Below are 15,778 nucleotides of genomic sequence, written 5' to 3' on the forward strand. Positions count from 1 at the left end.
TACGGGCAGCAGGGTTACTTGCCCTGATAGGGAATGCCATGATGGTTAAGTTTGTTTATATTATTTTTAAAAAAATATTCTAAAGTTATATGGCTATCATGACATTGATAAGATGGTCTGATCTCTCTTTAGTTGCTTTGTGCTCATTTATATATGGAAGACCTATTTCTCAGCCAAGGGCCACACTTTAACCTGTATATTTGGTCATTTATTTATTGGTTGGTTAGTTGCGAGAGAATGCTGAGATTTTGCAGTTTTGGAAATATACTGTTAAAAGGGACAGAGACAAAATAATGGCTATTTTGAACAAGCCGGCCTGGTCTAATGGGTTTGGGGTATTTTAATTTGTAATTTGTAATTATTTATTGTAATGGGCTAGTTCTATTTAATCTTATTTTTAACTTTTGTATTTTGTACTTTAATTGTATTTTTATTGCCCAGTACTCTGCCCTGAGTCCTTCAGGAGTAGGGCAGTATAGAAATTAATAAATAAATAAATATTTTTCAAATAAATTTCAGGGGTATGATCTTGGAGGCCCTTGGAGATTATTGCATAAGTGCTAAGGCCTGAGTTGCTTTGCTTGTTTTATTCCCAAAGATTTTAGCACATTACAGTCCTCATTTCATTTTTTTAAAAATGCCAATTAATAATGTCACATTTTTTTCTATAAGCATGCTTACAATTGTTATTTATTATGGTCTGACTTTGGGTTGTTGATGGTATCATTTAGACAAACTATTAATTATGGTTGAACAAGATTTAAAAGGCCTCATAAAGACAAGAGCTGATAAATGAGTTGTAATCAGGTACTTATAATGGACAAAAATAACACCTTATTATTACTCAGTTTTCAAATGCATTCTTCCTTTATTAGATTGTTTAAAAAATTTTCCTCTTAAATAGATTGAATTAATTCCTTAACACACACACACACATACACACACAGAGAGAGAGAGAGAGAGGGAGAGAAACCAAAAATACGAATCCCAGGCATGTTAATGCTAGAAAAGAATACTTGAACACCGGGATAGAGTCAAAACTAACCAGTTTAATATACCTAGCTTTTGTTGGCCAATTGCCAACACCGTCAGAGTAAAATTGCCGGAGATGAGGGAACATGTTTATACTTATGGAGAGCGCCTTTAAGGCAGGACTAAGATCTCTTGGCCGCACGACCCCATTGCATCATAATAGGTAAATGGGGGTGGGAGGAATCCCCAAAAACATCTAACATGGAGACATGAGAGATGACAGGAGAGCCGGTCGCGGCAGAAAGAACAGCCCACGATCCACCCCTGACAACAGGCATTCAGACACATTCGCATTTCATGAGGAGTGCACAGTGCCCCCAACCTGAGATCACACGGACAAGAGTGAGTGCGAGGCAGCTCTCAATATGGCCAGTGGAGGCGAACAGACCCGTGACGTGCTCTGTGAGCAGAGCGCAAAAAACGCCGGCAGTATAAACGTGTTCCCTCATCTCCGGCAATTTTACTTTGATGATGTTGGCAGTTGGCAGTTCAGGTCTAAGGCTGGCAGCTGAGACCAGCCAATCCATTCAAAACACCCCCCCCACCCAATCAGAACACAGCTAACCCCCCACCCAATCAGAGCACACCTCCACCCACAGAACACACCCCCTCTGGCAGTTTAAAAAAGAGGAACAAACAGCCACTACCACACACTTCTCCCAGAAGAACGAAGCTGAAGCCACCAGCCTGAGGATGACAGATGAGATTTTGTCGAAACGTTGCTCTTATACCTTCAATTCTACGTGGGGAAAAACCCAAATGACCAAAGATCTACATACAATATATATGCTAGAAAGCCAAAGTGAAAAAGGTCTTCTTTTTGCAATAAGATCAAGAAGCTTGATGAAAAAGCTGATACATGATAGTGTTTAAATGATGTTTTAATACACTAGGCTGGGGGAAGGTTACAAAACATGACCTTTTGGTTTTAAATCTCTGGAGATGCAGAGTTTTAAAAGATAAAATTATTATTTCCCTAATTTATTTTTTCAACTTGCGGCAGCATGTCTTCATTTAACCTGCAGGCTGATGACACAACTTTGATAACAAATCCCATACAATATTGTTCTTGAAATTCCTCATACCATGATGTCAGTATTTGATGGAGTCCCAAAGGGGCACAATGGGAACAAATTGTTTTATGGTATAATTGAATGTGCTCTGTAGCCTTTTCCTTCCTTTAAAAATTCTTTTTTATACTGTACTAAAAGAAGTGAGTAGCTAATCTTTTAGAAAAAAAAGGGAAATTAGCAAGCAAATTCCCAGTTTGAAATGCAACATGAAGTGTTTTAGAAAGAAGGCATTTAGAAAGTTACCAATATAAATATCACAAGGTCTTCCTCTCTGAAGTGTAAGGTAACCTTTGTGGGAATGTTTAACTACAAAGAGAGTTACTCTCAAACTCTTAATATATTACTTAGTAGGTATACAAGAAAGTGCCTTCCACCTCTTTCCAGTTCAGTAAACCTCTTAATAGCACCTGAATGTCATTCTTGGTTGGGAAGAATTTTTGAAAAATATATACACCTGACTATCCTAGTAGACAAATACAAACAAATCATTAAAGTGATATTTCTCAGAAATAATTATGACACTTCTATACTTGGTTTGTAAGTCTATGAATAGCTAAGCAATGCTGAGAAGTAACATTGGAGACTGTTGGAGAACAGTATATACGTATGTTCTTAAAAACTATTGGTTTTATTATCCTACTTTTCTGAAGAGGCTGAATTCCTGAGGCTGGCTGCACCCAGCAGGGCTGAATTTGGTAATGTTCATAATCAGCCATCACAAAAGTGATTGCATGCAGAAATGATAGACTTGAAAATTATGCTTGTAAGTATCTTACCCAAGAAGGGACGCGGTGGCTCAGTGGGTTAGGACGCTGAGCTTGTTGATCAGAAGGTCGGCAGTTTGGCGGGTCGAATCCCGAGTGCCGCATAACAGAGTGAGCGCCTGTTACTCGTCCCAGCTTCTGCCAACCTAGCAGTTCGAAAGCACGTAAAAATGCAAGAAAAATAGGGACCACTACAGTGGGAAGGTAACAGCGTTCCGTGCGCCTTTGGCATCTAGTCATGCCGGCCACATGACCACGGAGACGTCCTCGGACAAGCGCTGGCTCTTCGGCTTTGAAACGGAGATGAGCACCGGCCCCTAGAGTCGGAAACGACTAGCACGCATGTGCGGGGGAACCTTTACCTTTATCTTACCCAAAATATGTATTTTACATATCATAGTTCTAAATCTATATTCATATTAGATCTAGAGTTTCAAGATTATACATGTATATGTGAAGTTGCTCTGAACATAATCAGCAGCATTTATTCTTCTGTAAAATTATGGAAAGAGTAAACTTGCTGGCTACAACCTAGGAAAATCCTTCAGGGATCGTTAATCAGAATATAGTTAAGATTGGGAAGCTTCTTGTAGGGAAATCATGCCAGGATGACACTCTGCAAGGCACTGAGAGGCATTCTCCAAGGCAGTTAGTTCATTCTGTATTCTTTATGTCTGATATCAGCTTCAGAATTTGGGGGAAAGGAGATTTCTTGTGATTCTGATTCATAACACCAGGAATTATTTGTTTGTTTATATGTCCTATTTTTAAAGGATTGACTCCAGACAGACTCATAGGAGTTAACAGGCAACAAGTATAGTAAAATAATCAAACTTTAATAAATTATAAATGGATTTTTTTTCCACAGTTCATGGAGGGCTTGTTAACATTTATTTGAAGAAACTATCCATCCTCTCACAATTTTAATGCTTTATTTCACAGAATGTATTCCAATATTTTTTCCAACCTTTTTAAAGTTGTGCTTTTCATTAGATAGAATACAAAGCCTCTAAATACATGAATTCAAGTATCCAACATACATTTCATTTGATTGATCAACTGAGTAAAAGGAAGTTACAGCTGAATAGGTTTTTAGGTTCTTAATTGCCTCAGCTAAATTGCAATGATCCTATCTTTGCTTACAGAGCCTGGAAAGCAAGAGAGCTATTGTATTTCCCTTTTCTATCCTTACCTTTAGACTTTACTGAAATACATTTTATCATTTGTACCTCCCACAAATGTCAGTTGAATATATTACAACATAAGCCTTTTTTATGATATAGTACCAACAGAAATATATTCTTGTGGCTTAAGGAAAAAAAACATGGTACAGTTCTTTAGCAGTGAGTATTAGATTGTATGGCCTGTCCTTTTCCTGTCCTTTGTACTTTCCATGGAAATATCGTTGTTAGTTTTGATATATATTGCATTAGTATACTATAGTAGAATTATATGACTGCACAGAGATTAAATCAATGTCCTTATTTTTCTCAATTCAAAGAAATGGCAGAAAACTCTATATCCCATAAACTCAGAAGATAATTAGTGTTTGTGGAAGATTTTTTTTTTCTGCAAGAAAGAAGAGGAGATTGCATTCTGAATCAATAGTAGGAATTAGTACATCTGACCCAAATCATAGTCTGCCAGTTATTTACTGAAATTAGTAGCTCAGTCCCAGATCATATCTTCTGAGTTCATTTTTCCCAGCTACTGTTTATGTGACACATTTCGTAATAAATTGCAAACAGCTGGGTGAGTGCCTAATAATTCCCTAGGGCTGCCCGTGAAAAATGCATAAATATTCATATTTTTTTTCTTTGCAGTTGTACAGTATTCAATGCAAAGCATGTAATATGAAAGTTACAACAGCATGTGTAGTTGCATTACTTTCTGGGCTACAATCACATGTTCAGGGAACTGCAAATTTGCATCTGTAGTTTTCAACATGCTAATCCTGCCTTTGTACTTGGTAGAAAAGGATAGCTGGTTATTTAAAAACTTAGGGATATGATCATATGGTTAAACTGTTGGAAATTAGAGCCAGCATGCCCCTTTTGGGTACACCTCTTATCCTATATTGCACTCTGCCAATTGCACCTGAATTTAGAATTCTGTATATTGAGAAGGTTGATGAAAGAGCAGATCCTCCTGTCAGGGACATCTATGAAAGGTGGCTTGCACACACATGCACTTTGACGGCATCCCTGGGGAACACAAATGAGTTCCTCTTTGAAGCAGTTCAAAGTTTGCTTCATTTGATACTTTCTAGTTTCTCAATCATGCCTATCCAGTTCCCAAGGACCCCTTCACCCTGCTAAATGTGATATTTCCCAATACTGCTTGGTGGTTGTAGAATATCATAACTTTGATACATAGGTATTCATGCACCAAACACCCTTGGCAATTATGCTTAATGATGTATATATTTTTTTCTTAATAGTATATTGTGGGAAGCTTCTCTGAAATATTGGTAAAATTGAGACAAAGGAAATGTTCTCCATAATTTCTCATATAATTAAATAACCAATAGTGCCATGCTAGATTGTTATTTGATGGAATTCAAGTTAAGAGTTAACCAGACTTTTTTATATATATATAAGAAAAATAATGCCTAAAACTAAGAAAACCTGTATTGGGAAGAACACACTGAGTAAATAGAAGGAAAAGAAAGGAAACAAACAATTGGTATATTAAAAAAGAGAGAAATACAGGTGGCCTTTGAGAAAAAGTAAAATATCATTTTGAAAAAAATCAAGGTTATTTGATGTACATTTTAATAGAAATCCTTTATATGTTATAGTAATTTTTGATATAGTGCTGCCTTTACATGAAATATTAAAGGTTTGCCAACAATTGGTCATCTAAATAATAAAAGGCATAATATATTGCTATATATTTAAGCTTCAAGATACAGCAATATCAGGCAGGATACAGTCAATAAGAAAGCAGCTAACTTTGTGAGAATTCTAAATTGTGAGAAGAGGTGGCAGTGAGATTTTAAACTCTGCTCCCCTTCAGAAACAGAAGAAATTCAGCCAATTTAAACATGTAAACCCAGCTGTACCACAAGCCCGTGAACAGCTGGTCTGCACAAGTTCCAGCACTGCTGCTGATAATAATAATAATGAAGATAAGCTGAAACTTTGATCCACATTATTGGTGAGCAGAATGATTGCCTTCAACACAAAATTATGGTAACAAGAAATGCAGTGCATCTCTGTAAAGCATTTTTAAAGTTCAGAAACTGTTATTTAATAATTAAAATAAGAACTGGTTGAATATTATGACGACTTCTGAATTGCTGTTTTCAAATTCAGAATGATTTACTTCATTGTTCCCCAAATTGCAGCTGCTTCTCTTGTTCCTTTCAAGTTTTGTAGTAGCATTTCTTTAAAAAAAAAACTTATCTTTTTGTAGGTCTAAAAGCAGGGTGAAAAATTACCTGAGATATTTGCTTAGGATATTGCTGGATTACGTTGGAAGATTTTGAAAACAGCTTAAACTGCTTTAGATCTTAATATTTTCTTAAAACACTGCTTTTGTGTGTGTGTGTGTGTTGGCGGCTGCTTGTTTGAGTTATCTTTATGGGGATTCTTTTGCCTCTCTGCAGCTGGGATGACAGCAGTTCCGTCAGCAGTGGTATAAGTGATACCATAGATAACCTCAGCACTGATGACATTAATACAAGCTCCTCCATCAGTTCTTACGCCAACACCCCTGCATCCTCACGGAAAAACCTAGAATCCCAGGTAAGGTTTCTCTTAAATTCCATGTAAATTATAATATTGCTGAGGGCACTCACCACCCCGAAAGCTAGTTTTGTTGTTTGTAACTCAAGTGCCACCTAATGAGAAGGAAGGACTCACTAGAGAAGAGTCTAATGCTGGGAAAGATTGAGGTCAAGAGAAGAAGGGGACGACAGAGAATGAGGTGGCTGGATGGAGTCACTGAAGCAGTAGGCATGAGCCTAAAAGGACTCCAGAAGATGGTAGAGGACAGGAAGGCCTGGAGGAACGTTGTCCATGGGATCGCGATGGGTCGGACACGACTTCGCAACTAACAACAACAACTAAAGAGAATAAATAATTGAAGAATGTCAGGGCTGACCTCTAAATACATTTACTAATTGAGCATAGCTACAACAGTTAGAAAATTCTGATGCTTGCTTTGAGAGGTAACACACACAGAGCAATGGGGCCAAATTAGAATAATGAATTATCCATGCTAATGTTCTTGCTTAATGTTGTACAATATTTCTATTTATGTGCTTACATGGCCAATTGTGTGATACATGGCTGAAAAGAGGTTGAGATAAGAGAGAAACATCTGAATGTCTTATCTGTTGATTTGTTTGTACTGGCACTGACTCTATTCATGTTCAGCAAATGAAGAATTATATCCAATACCATCACCCATCTGCAGAAAGAATTGGATTATAAGTATAAATCCTTTCGTTCCCCACCATCCAGTCAAGGCTGAAGAAGCTTCTTGGATGATAAGCGAAACATTTTCAAAAAAAAAACACAAAAGTCCAGTTTCCTGTTGAAAAAAGCACCTTTGGGAAAAGAATTGGATTGTTTCTCTCAGACAGCCTCCTTTAGATCCTTAAATCTTTAGAAAAAAAAATCAGAGATAGTTTAGAGCAGAGTTTGAGAATATTTAGCAATATTTATATGTCTGAAACCCAGTAATATGGACATAGTATTAAATGCTGTAATGAATACACAATTGTACTCACACAGACACTTCATATTTCAGAACTGGCCATACTGTTTTATATACATTAATTAAGGAATAGAAATCTAGTTTTGGTCACGCAAAAGCTCAAGTGTTATTACATTGTCAGAGGAAATGTGAACACTTGCTATTTAATTAAGTATATTCTGATTTTCTAGACCTGCATGTGGCTACAAGCTAAAAGCAGCTTTTGGCAGCTTTTCACAAGTAAATTATATTCTAATGTTACTTTCTTGTTCATCAAATTTTCATCCAACAGACAACATAGTAAAGAATCCTGAATCAGTTAGAAATTTTTAATATTTCTCTACCTCTGAACTACTAACATATAAGTTGAGATCATATATATTATTTGTGTTGCTTTATATATAGCACATATAATTCTTGTTAAGCACAACACACACACACACACACACACGATCTATGGGGGGTGTCTTCCAAACAAGGGTCAAACTGCATATTCATTCAAACTTACTACTGTATAAATATTTTGTTATTATTTTACTTCATTCCCCCACCCCTTTTTGATTAGAACCAAAATTTACTTTAATAACAGTTCTTAATGTATCATAGAGTTGCCATAAAGTGCTAAATTGCTTTTGTACATCGGTGCAAGGATCATATTACTCTTTGTTCACTTGAGCATATAGCCCTGGTTGCATGAAAGAATTTTGCCTCTGGTTGTAAACAAGGGGTTTTGTTGCTTTAGTTTCAACTGCTAACATTAAATTCTAAACGTGTGTGTGTGTGTGTGTGTGTGAGAGAGAGAGAGAGAGAGAGAGAGAGAGAGAGAGAGAGAGAGAGACGCAGCTTGCATTTTCCTCCCACAACTATTATTAATAGAAAATTAAAATAATTTTCCCAGAATTCTCTGCACACCTTTCTTAGCAAATGGAAACCAACCCATAAAAAAGTTTTCACAATGTTCTGATTATCACACCAATCCAGATGATGAATACGATTTATTGGAAAAATGGCTGCATTTCTTGATCATTTCTGAGCTTCACTCTGGCAGGAGAAGTTGTAGTAAGAGGCCCATTTTAGTCTCTGGTGGCAAAAAAATCAGGAGTTTGGCTGCACCTTTTTGAGTACATGTTTTATTAAAAGCTGGTGCCTTTTAATAAAATGTGTAAGCTGAAAAACTGCTGCCAGACTTCTTAAAGTGCACACAAAATTTATTTTGAGGCATATTTCTCCTGTTCTTGCTTTTCTACTCTGCACTTTTTGCAAATATTTTCTCCATAAAAGATCCATTTTTCCTTTGCTGCTTTCCCGTGTTGTCATATTTTTGTGTGCATTTTTTTCCTTGTTTTGAGGACCACATCTTAAAACTCAGCAAAGTACATCAGCGCTTTGAATTCACAGACTAGTTTGAAAAGTACAAATTAGATAAATTCACATCAAAATGTGAATCACATGAATTTCTCCTCCATTCAATTGTCTTTACAGTATAAAAATGAAAAGCAATGAGATGGACTAAATAGGAAATCTCTCCTTTTTTAATGTATGTGTCTTAACTATAAATGAACTAAATCATCTCACTTTCTGAGAGAATTCAAAAGCTGGAACAAATATAACTTTTGTATGGACTTTGTGTGCTAAATTAGAAGAATCACAAGTATTTTGCTAATACCAAGAAAAAAAATGTAAATCTATGTGTCCAATTATTATTCAAATATTAAATGAGATTATTAACCTAGGCCTGCAAAATTACAATCTATAGCAACAAGTTTCTTTCAGCTGTTCTCTGTTTCTTTTATTGTTTAACTAGATACTGAAATACAGTACACTACTTTTAAAATGTGCCTTTTGGAGTTTGGGGAGAAAAGAACAACCCAGTGTTAAATAGATAGGCTTGCATATGTATAACAGAGTGCTGGCTGTTCTTACCACAGAATAATCTGTGTCTATGGCTAAAATGTATATTGAAACTTTTTACACTGGATGGAATCCAGTTTGATTGCTCCATGAATGGAAGGAATTGCTGCTTGCAGAACAAGGGCTTCATTCACCGAAGGAGCTCTCTGTGTGCTTCCTTTCACAGAGTGATTGCATTAGATGCTGACCATTCTGATTTTTCTGCCAAAATATAATTCACATTCTGCATTTAAACTCCCGCCCCCCCGCCCCCAATTAACTGAAGCTAATTGCCACATCTTTGGTAGAACTGTTCCATGCTTATTCCGTTTGCTTAATTGGTATAGTTGTATCAGGTGGTTTCGGATGAATGGACAGATTGCCTCCAACACTTTCATTCCATGTGCAGAAAGTGCCCACGTTCTCGGAAAAGTTATCCTGTGGATGCTTTCTTCAACAGAATTTTATTCCATGGAAACATTCAGATATAACACCCAGGGATAGGGCCTTCTCAGTGGGGGCGCCTGCCCTTTGGAACCAGCTGCCAGTGGAGCTGAGGACTGCCCCCGACCTCCGTTCATTCCGCCGGGGCCTGAAGACCTGGCTCTTCGAGCTCTCTGGCCCAGGCTGAGGATTAATTTATTTTAATTGGGGTTTTATTTATACAGGGATAAATTTAATCTTTTTTAAACTTGGTTTTTAACTTTTGTATTTTTGGTTTTAATTACCCTGTAAACCGCCCTGAGTCCTCCGGGAAAGGGCGGTATATAAATGTAATTAAATAAATAAATAAATAAATAAATAAATAAATAAATAAATAAATAAATAAATAATTCCATGTCTGGAACAACTGGGGGAAGAGACAGAGGGAGTTTTCCAGATCTGTTTTGTGCTGCTTAGCGGCATTTCAGATGCCATTTCCAAAAGGTGCCTTGAGGTGGACAGGAAGGAGAAAAGTCCTGCTGCTTTAAAGTATTGCCAACAAGTGTTATACAGGTAGTCCTCGACTTACAACAGTTCGTTTAGTGACCGTTCAAAGTTACAAAGGGCACTGAAAAAAGTGACTTATGGGAATTTTTCACACTTAAGACTGTTGCCACATCCCCATGATCACGTGATCAAAATTCAGACCCTTGGCCACTGACTCATGTTTATGACCATTGCAGTGTCCTGGGGACATGTGATTCCCTTTTTGCGACCTTCTGACAAGCAAAGTCAATGGGGAAGCCAGATTCGCTTAACAACTGTGTGACTAGCTTCACAACTTCAGTGATTCACTTAACTAATGTGGCAGGAAAGGTCGTAAAATGAGGCAAAATTCACTTAACATCTGTCTCGATTGTGGTTGTAAGTTGTGGACTATCTGTTTTTGTCACACTCTCACACCTTCTAATCTAAAGCATTTTTGGGGAATGGAATCCAAGACCAGTGTTTTAGAATCTGAGTGTTGCCTTGCAGCTAGATGGGCAGCAAAAAAATAAATGAATGACTGAATAAATAAATTTCAGCAATTTATTTAGTGCATTTATGTCCAGTCTTTCTTCTATCAAGGACTTTAGGAATATACACATAATGTTCCAAATGGAAGCACATCTTAGTTTTAATTTGGTTGAATTGACAGCCACACTATATATACATATGGTGTATGGAGCCGTGGTGGTGCAGTGGTTAGAATGCAGTACTGCAGGCTATTTCTGCTTACTCCAGCAGTTTGGCAGTTCGATTCTTACCGGCTCAGGGTTGACTCAGACTTCCATCCTTTTGTGGTCGGTAAAATGAGGACCCAGATTGTTGGGGGCAATACGCTGATTCTGTAAACTGCTTAGAGAGAAGGCTGTAAAGCACTGTGAAGTGGTAAATAAGTCTAAGTGCTAATGCTATTGCTATGTGCCTCAGCTGTTATTTTTCATAACATCCTTCATTACTGATTTTGAAGTACCTGTTTCTTGAAGGCAAATCAGATGTTACATGTTGATTAATTTCCAAATAGCTTTTATAAACTGGAAAAGTCACTTTTGGGATGAGTAATTAGAAATAGAGAAGTATGGGCGTTTCTGAACCTGCAGCTTCCTTGCTTCAGATCAGCCATTCAGTGGAGTTTTTTTTCCCCCCTCAGTAGCACTGCCTGTTTCAGTTCCCTAGATCCAGGCATATTAATTTACATATTAGTATGTATATTAGACAGGCTGGTTGCTAATTACCTTTATTTTATATGAACAACGTGATTGTTTTTCATTTTTTAAAAAAATTCAAAGCTTTTGCAGACAAGCCAGTAGAGTTTAAAATTTCTGTTTGCAATTGTTTTAAATAGGCTAATATTATTATTATTTTGCATTGTTCGCCATTAAAAGTTTTTATCTAGCAATTTCAGTGCATTTCAGTCCCACCTTTGCCTTGCACTTTTAAGAGAGGACTACGTTCCATTATAAGCAATAGTGAACAACATTGTAGAGTCCTGATAGGGTACCTTTTTAATGTAACCTTCCCTTCCCCACCCTCATGCAATTTTAAAGTGGGATTAATGACACAGGGTGATACTATAGGATTAGCAATATGCTATTCTTTTAATCTCACTCTGATCTCTTTATGTGAAGTATAATATATGGGATAATGGTATGAGATATTTATAAAGTACACTTTCACCCTCAGCTGCCCTCTATAATAAGCTATGCTTGAGGATTGCTTTGTAGCAGTCCTCTAAACCTCTAAACTGCAATATGGCTGAGGGGACTCCCCGTTTCTTTGCTCCCTTTGGATTAGAACCAGACGTGGTTTTGATGGGAGGGATGTAAGGGTTTGGGAATCTCTCCTTGCTGATGGGAGCAAATGTGAATGAGAGTCAGAGGGGGAACTGATGATAGTGAGTGGGGAAGGGGACCTTACCTGTGGGTGAGAGCAGCAGGAGAGAGGGGGGAAGTTCTTTATGGGGACCCTGTTGGTGCTGAAAGCTGGTTAAGCTAAAATGCCTCAGTATGTCTCGGGACATTGGCTGAGAATATTGATGGTTCTTGAGTCAGGGAACTGAGGGTCCTGGAAATGGCTATTATTTGGTAGTTGGAGATGGACCAAAGTAGTATGGTGGTGACCGGCATGAGTAAATATTCTGGGAGACAAGAAATGGGATGCTCTTGGGAGTCATGGAACCATTGTTTCATAATATAGGTAGTCCTTAACCTATAACCATAATGGACCCTGTTCAATTTTCATCCAGTATCTCACTTCCCTTTTTGGGAGGGAAGATGGTAGACAAAGTGGTAGTGGTATGGAAAAGGCATTTCTTGTGTTTTTGGATGACATCTGGTGTGTGCAGGATGGATAGATAGTGCATCCTTGCCATTCTTGATCTCTCAATGCCTTTCATACCATAGGGCCTTCTGGACTGGCTCAGAAGACTGGGGGTGGGCAGCACAGTTTGTGCTGGTTCAGCTCTTTCCTTCAGGTTGGTTTCACCTGAAAATGATTGGGGAGGAAAGGTCCTACCCTTTGCCCCATCTAGGTAAAGTGCCACAGGGTGTGGTGCTTTTTCCTCTGCTTTTTTAACATCTACGTGAGACCACTGGGTGAGCTCATCCATCAATTGTATATCTCTAGCTGGTGAATTAAACCATCCCATGACCATTTTATCCTGGTACCTGGAAGCTATGAATGTCTGAATGGGGAACAGGTTGAACCCTGGCAAGAATGACTGACTTTTGTGTTTGGGGCTCTCTTATTTGAGGTCTATGCCATCTTTGGTGCTGAATAGGATTGTACTATCCAAGACAGCCCTAGTACACAACCTGAGGGTCCTCCTAGACTCATGGCTCCCACTCAGTGACTAGGAAACTGTTGTGGCTAGGAAGGCTTATGCATAGCTTCATCTTATGCACCAGCCATGCCTGTTCCTAGATAAACAGACCCTGCTTAGAGTCATTCATGCCCTAGATATTTCCAAAGTGGACTACTGCAATTCACTTCACATGGATTTTCCTTAAAGAGTATCTGGAAGCTTCCACTTGTACAGATTGCAATGGTGCAAGCAATTATGTATGCTCCTCAGTGGTGGGATTCAGCAGGTTTGCACCACTTTGGCAGGACCGATAACTAATTTTTTGTTGCCCAGGCCCAAAATGGACTTCCAGAAGTAGCATCCACACAGAGAACTGATTATTCACATATTTGAGTTCCACCACTGATGTTCTTAGAACAGTGCATGTCACATTTTTTACTCCACAAGCTGCACTGGTTGTCACTTTGCTTCCAGGCCCAATTCAGGATGCTAGGTTTAACCTTGAAAGCCATTTTTTTTTTTTTTGCTTTATCGTATGTCCACCATAAGTGATAAAAGGTCCCTTCTTTACACTTACATTTCCAACATTCATTTGAAATACCTCTATACATTCTAGATGACTTTTCTGGTGTTAAATACTAATGATACATCATCTTATAAAAAAATTCTTTTAAATTATAATTCAGTGTAAATTTTAAGCTTTTCATCCACATATTCTCCCATTGTTCCAGCATCACATTATACCCAAAATTCCTCATTCACTGAATCATACAGTTTTTTACATGTCCACTTTCCAAATTAAATTTCAATCACATTTTATAAACCTTAGACTAGAAGAGAAAAAAACCACACAGGAAGGATCTCTCACTATGTTTTTTGGGGAGGTCCCCATATGTGTAGCATGTTCAGAGTTTTCAATTAATTTTGGCATTGGTCTCTATGTCAGTGATTTGAATTGCAAATGATTTCAGATAGTTCATAAAGGCAGTACAAGTGGAACAAAGAGGGCAAATGCAGAATACAGCCCAGCTCATTGTCTCTTGTGGTAATCATCATGAGAAAGGAGAAAATAGAATGCTACTCTATTTGAAGGGCCCTAATCACTCACGTAAATTCAAAGTGATAAATTTAATTATGAATAAATAAGTAATCTCGGCGATGAAATTCAGCGAGATGGAGCAGTGAATCATTGTCACTTCTAAACATTTCTCACTTCAGTTGATGATGAAGTTTGTGCAAGGCTGAAACAGAGAGAGCTTCATTTATCTTTAGTGCTAGAAAAAGCTGCCTCTTCATGCTCCACAGATCAAATTGCCAGCAAAGAGATAGAGAAGGCAGAACAAAGGAAAAGCTCACAACACATTTTTGAAGTGAATGAGTTTGTGCTTTGCAATGTATTGTGCAAAATAAGAGGGACAAGGAAGCTGCTCAGCATCAAGACAGATCTTTTCATAATTTTTTTTTCTTTAATCTTGTTTTATGTAATGTTGAATGATTTGCATTTTATTTGCTTTTCTTTTACTTAAGCGTATTAGAAATGTAAAATAAATTCCTTGATTTTCTGTTTGTAGATCAGTATCTTATTCTTATTTTTTTTTAAAAAATAATTAAAAACCAGAACTCTTTATCTATAGGAATTACTAAAATGTTGAAATATTATCCTTCTTCCTGGGAGGAAGAAAAGTTTGCAGTGTCAGTTGATTCATTTCTGTTTTCCAACAGACTGACACTGAAAAGCATTCCCAAGTGGAGCGGAATTCTTTGTGGTCTGGTGATGAAATAAAAAAATCAGATGGAGGCTCAGACAGTGGTGTAAAAATGGAGTCTGGATCTAAATGGAGAAGGAATCCCTCTGATGTGTCTGATGAATCTGATAAAAGCACTTCTGGAAGGAAGAACATCGTCATTTCACAGACGGGATCCTGGAGACGGGGCATGTCAGCTCAAGTTGGTATTACCACACCGAGGATGAAAACGGCAGCCACCTCAGGAACTTTGAAGACACCTGGAACAGGTGAGGAATGCACAGCCAAAAGCCATGCAGTGCAGGCCAAGAATGTATGCTGTTAGTATTAAAAAAAAATCCACTGCCAAGATTTTAACTGCATTTTGATCAATGCACTTCTTTGATGGTGAATATAACAATAAATCTTCTTTCCTTTAAAGGAAATTAAAGGGATACTGATAACTGAGATTTGATCAAGAAAAGAAAATTTGCTTGCATGGTTTTTAATTTATATAAATCTAAAAGGTATCAACATAACGTTTAATAAGAGCTAGTTTCTCAACTGTTTTTCAAGCTCTCCTTAATTTGGAAATCTCTCTAAGGCTGTGTATTTTCAACAAGAGATTTTGCTATAACCAAATTATACCACAGTTTTCCTGAAAATTTTTTGGAGGAGGGAGACTTTTTTTTAAGTTCCCTCTCTTCTCATTTCTAATTGTATATAATTAGGTAGCAAAATTCCTCATCAACATTCGATATGGTAGATGTTTACACTATAATCTCCTTGTCATCATAGCAGTTCAAAGAAAATAAGGACGAT

The 15,778-nt window shown here is 37.5% G+C and overlaps 1 protein-coding gene across 1 annotated transcript in view; it reads left to right on the top strand.

Moving 5' to 3' along the window:
• The window catches only part of NAV2 (neuron navigator 2), a 189,360-nt gene that overhangs the window by 110,832 nt on the left and 62,750 nt on the right, over positions 1–15,778 (top strand). Inside the window, exons 9-10 of the mRNA XM_083355147.1 lie at positions 6,480–6,618; positions 14,955–15,246. Of these exons, the coding sequence (XP_083211273.1) occupies positions 6,480–6,618; positions 14,955–15,246 (431 nt within the window). The remainder of the gene's footprint in view (positions 1–6,479; positions 6,619–14,954; positions 15,247–15,778) is intronic.

This window comes from Vipera ursinii (genome assembly GCF_947247035.1).
Source record: "Vipera ursinii genome assembly, chromosome: 1".
Lineage (NCBI taxonomy): Eukaryota > Metazoa > Chordata > Lepidosauria > Squamata > Viperidae > Vipera > Vipera ursinii.